This window comes from Equus quagga, unplaced genomic scaffold (assembly GCF_021613505.1).
Source record: "Equus quagga isolate Etosha38 unplaced genomic scaffold, UCLA_HA_Equagga_1.0 72379_RagTag, whole genome shotgun sequence".
Taxonomy (NCBI): Eukaryota; Metazoa; Chordata; class Mammalia; order Perissodactyla; family Equidae; genus Equus; species Equus quagga.
In genome coordinates this window covers 1-3,816 of record NW_025802415.1, presented here as the reverse complement: position 1 = coordinate 3,816, position 3,816 = coordinate 1, and the positions used below count along the sequence as shown (strand labels likewise).

At 64.7% G+C, this 3,816-nt stretch overlaps 1 protein-coding gene across 1 annotated transcript; it reads left to right on the top strand.

The window, feature by feature from the left end:
- Window positions 1–2,327: 2,327 nt before the first annotated feature.
- On the top strand, window positions 2,328–3,718 carry LOC124234171 (kiSS-1 receptor-like; the record flags this gene model as incomplete). The annotated part of the gene is made up of 2 exons (XM_046651415.1): window positions 2,328–2,713; window positions 3,518–3,718. Coding segments are annotated over exons 1-2 (445 nt in total), but the record flags the coding sequence as incomplete, so codon positions are not given.
- Between the last annotated feature and the right edge of the window lie 98 nt (window positions 3,719–3,816).

Sequence of the window (3,816 nt, the reverse complement as noted above, 5' to 3'; positions counted from 1 at the left end):
GGGGGGGGGGAGGCACGCAGCCCCAAGGACAGGCCAGGAAACTGAGGCGGGGGCGGTGGCAGGGGAGACACTGGGCTTCTTGAGAGGGTCACCCAGCCCTGGCACAGATCCGGAAACTGAGGCAGGGGCGGGGCGGGGGGGGGGGCGGCAGGCAGATACCGGCCTGCAGGTTCGGGGGGTCACGCAGCCCCACGGACAGACCGGGAAACTGATGCATTGGCGAATCTGGCCACAAGGCCGCCAGAGTTGGGGGACAGATTGGGAAACTGAGGCCTGGGTAGCCAGGAAGAGGGGGACGTCCTTTCCAGAGGCGGGGGACAGGTGAAATGACCTGGACTCCCCCCACCCAGCACCCACGGGGCCTTTCCTCCACCAGCCCCCACCCAGTCCTCAAAGCACAGCCCCTGGAGCCCAGCTGGTGCCTCAGTTTACCCATCTGTAAAAATAGGGCATCAGCCCCTCCCCCTTTGCTATTTAGGGTTTATTCATTCAACAATGGCCACTGTGGGCTGGGCCCCATGCTGGGCTCTGGGGACCCTCCCCCAGTCACCAAGACAGACCCTGCCCCCACCGAGTGGGATGGGGAAGAGGAGTCCCCTGAGAGGGGGCCCCAGCAAGCTGCAAAAGTGGGAAGTGTGTGCTCGCAGAGGGAACAGCCAGCGCAAAGGCCCTGGGACATCCCGAGTGGCCAGAGTCGGGGAGGGGGCACATGATGTCATGTGATGACAGACCTGGTTTTTGTCCTCAGGGCACTGGGGAGCCATGGGAGAGTTTCTAGCAGAAAATCACACCTACTCCAGAATCTAGAATCTGCCCTTCAGTCTACAAGGAAAGTGGGGAACCGGGGATCGTGTGAAGGGACACCCCAGGGACGTGACCCACCAGATCCAGCCTGGTGGAAATTGTATGAGACAAATGACTTAGTTGCTTTAATAAATAAAGAGCAAGGTGGAAAAAAGAAAAGAAAACAGTGAAAAGACCCCAAGGAGCACATCCTGTGCGGCTTCATGTGGATAAATGTGAAAAGAGGCAAAAAGGAATCAGTGGTGACGAGTTGACACCCCCTGGTGTGGGGGGGGTGCTGGGAGGGGCTCTGGGGGCCGGGAACGTCTGCTCCCTGCTCTGGCCCAGGAGGATGAGCTGCTCCGTAAATGTTGATTCTGGAGGCTGCAGCCTGGGCCTCCCTTGCCCTGATCCTCGGGCCTCCCTCCCAGGGGACCTGGCCGGCATCTTCTTAATACCCTCGGGGACCCTCAATCTGGGCATGAGCTGCCCCCCAGGGCCCCCACCTTGAAGGTCCAGCCCGTCCAGCTCAGCAGCTTCCCCACAACAGTTCCTCCAGCCCCACCGAGCAACCTTGGTCTCCTCGTCCTAACCCGTCCCTCGTTACTGCCCCAGAGGGGTTCTTCTTCCTTTTCTGGTTTCTTACGCTGCTGTCAAGAAGGCATAAAAAGGGCAAACAGGGAACCGTCTCCCTCCCCCCGGCTGTCTGTACTTCCCTCTGGAGATGTGCGTCCCTCGGACGCCTGTGCATATTTATCCATTTCCTTTGCCCCTTTTTGGTCTTTTTTTGCACGAATGGCAGCATCTTTTTCTCTGCTACATAGTACTCCACAATGGCCCAAATGGCCTGGCACCCTGTTGGGTGACTCGTGGGCTTGTATCTGGGGTACATTTCCAGGTGTGGATTTTTGGGACCAACCGTGTCCTCTGCCAGCGTCACAGGTGGCCATGTCCCCAGAGCAGGTATCTGCCAACCACTGCCAGCTGGGGTCTGCGTGGCAGCACTTGGAGCCCCAAGAAGGTCAAGTTCTTTGAAGAATGGGCATCTTGTAACCGCCAGATCCCAGGCATCTCTCACCTCTCTTAACTTTCCATGGCTCCCCGGTGCCCCAGGGGACGGCTCCTTGCAGCCCCAGCGACACTTGGGGCCTCCACAGGGGGCCGGCCTCACCGCAGGCCTGGGCCCACCCACATGGAGCCCCAGCCCCTCGCAGGGTCAAAGTCACCGCCTGCCACACGCCTTATTCCCTTGTCTCTGTACTGCGTTTCTGGCCGCGAGGTCAGGGGCCACAGCAGCCTCCAGGCCTCCAGGCGGCCTTCCCCTCCCGGTCTCCGCCCGCAGCCCCCCTCCCGCCGGCCCCTCCTTCGCTCTCGCCCTGACCGTGAGGGGTGAGGAGGGAGCGGGGGAGAGGGGTGCTGCGCGGGGGAGTGGAGGGCGCGCGGGGGAGGGAGGGCGGAGAAGAGGCGGGGTCGGGGGTGGGGGGGCCGCGGGGTATAAATGCGCGGCGTCAGCAGAGGAGCCGCTGAGCCCTGCGGAGCCGCCCTCCAGACCCTGTGGCCTCCAGCCGAGACCCTCCCGGGCTCCGCGGGCGCATCCCCGGCGGGCGGGCGGCAGGAGGAGGGCCTCCGCGGGGATCCCGGGGCGCAATCCCCGAGGGCGACCAGGAGGAAGAGGGCGGCGAAGCCATGCCCGCGGTAGCGACGTGCGGACCCAACGCGTCCTGGTGGGCGCAGGCCAACGCGTCGGGCTGCCCGGACCGTGGCGCCAACGCCTCAGACGATGGGGACCCCGCGCCGTGGCCGGTGGACGCCTGGCTGGTGCCGCTCTTCTTCGCCGTGCTCATGCTGCTCGGCCTGACGGGGAACTCGCTGGTCCTCTTCGTCATCTGCCGCCACAAGCAGATGCGGACGGTAACCAACTTCTACATCGGTGAGCGCCCGGGCGCGCGCGCTGCCTGCGCTCCCGCCTGCCCGGCTGGGGGGTCACCACGAGGGCGGAGCGCACCCCTGGCGGTGCATTGGGCCCTCCCGATAGAGCTCTCTCCCCAGCAGGGCTCCGGGAACTACTGTCCCCCGAACCTTAGGCTAGAGGTCGCAAACTTTGGCATTGGAGGGTTCCCTGGGGGCTGCAGTAGATAAAAGGGAGGTTGGAGAGCTTGGCGCATGGAGAGCTCACCCCTGTCGCTGGAGGAAGACGTCCGATTGAAATGTGGTTCTTACAAGACGGTACCCCACGAAGAGAAGGAGGGTGGGGGAGGGACCGCTTGGCCCGGGGACCCCCAGTTTGCTGCCTCTGCCCCAGTGGCTCGGTTTGCACCTTTGTGTGATGGGGGTGGGGGTGGATTACCCGGCACAGGTGAGTGTGCAGTGTTCTCTGTTCTGTGGTGGTTGCTGGGCGAGCACCCCTGTCTCCAGTGTGCACAGGAGGAAACTGAAGCTCAGGGGGACAGAGGTCTGTGCATGCTCTCCCAGCCCGGACGGGGTTGGGGGGCGGTGGTGAGTCGGGCAGATTGTTGCTTGAATAGCTATGAAGCCGGTGCTCGGGGACGTTTGAAACGTCAAAGGGGGAGACTGGAGGGTGCCCCAACTTATCTGCCCGAGGGCGTCGGGGGCCTGCCCCAGCCGTCCTGCTGGTCCCTCGGACGAGGCGAGGGCTAGGGGGCTGGCACGGGGCGCTGAGTGGCGCTGAGGCCCGAGCGCCCCGCGTCCAGCCCCGCGCGTGCCCCACCTTCAGCCAACCTGGCGGCCACAGACGTGACCTTCCTGCTGTGCTGCGTGCCCTTCACGGCCCTGCTCTACCCGCTGCCGTCCTGGGTGCTGGGCGACTTCATGTGCAAGTTCGTCAACTACATCCAGCAGGTGCCGGGCTGGAGCCGGGGCGGGGGCGGGGCCTGGGGACCGTGGGCGGGGCCTGGATGGAGGCGGAGCCTGGGAGGTGGGCGGAGCCTAGGCAGGGGCGGGCCCGGGACCCGGGGGCGGGGCCTGAGGACCGTGGGCGGGGCCTGGATGGAGGCGGAGCCTGGGAGGTGGGCG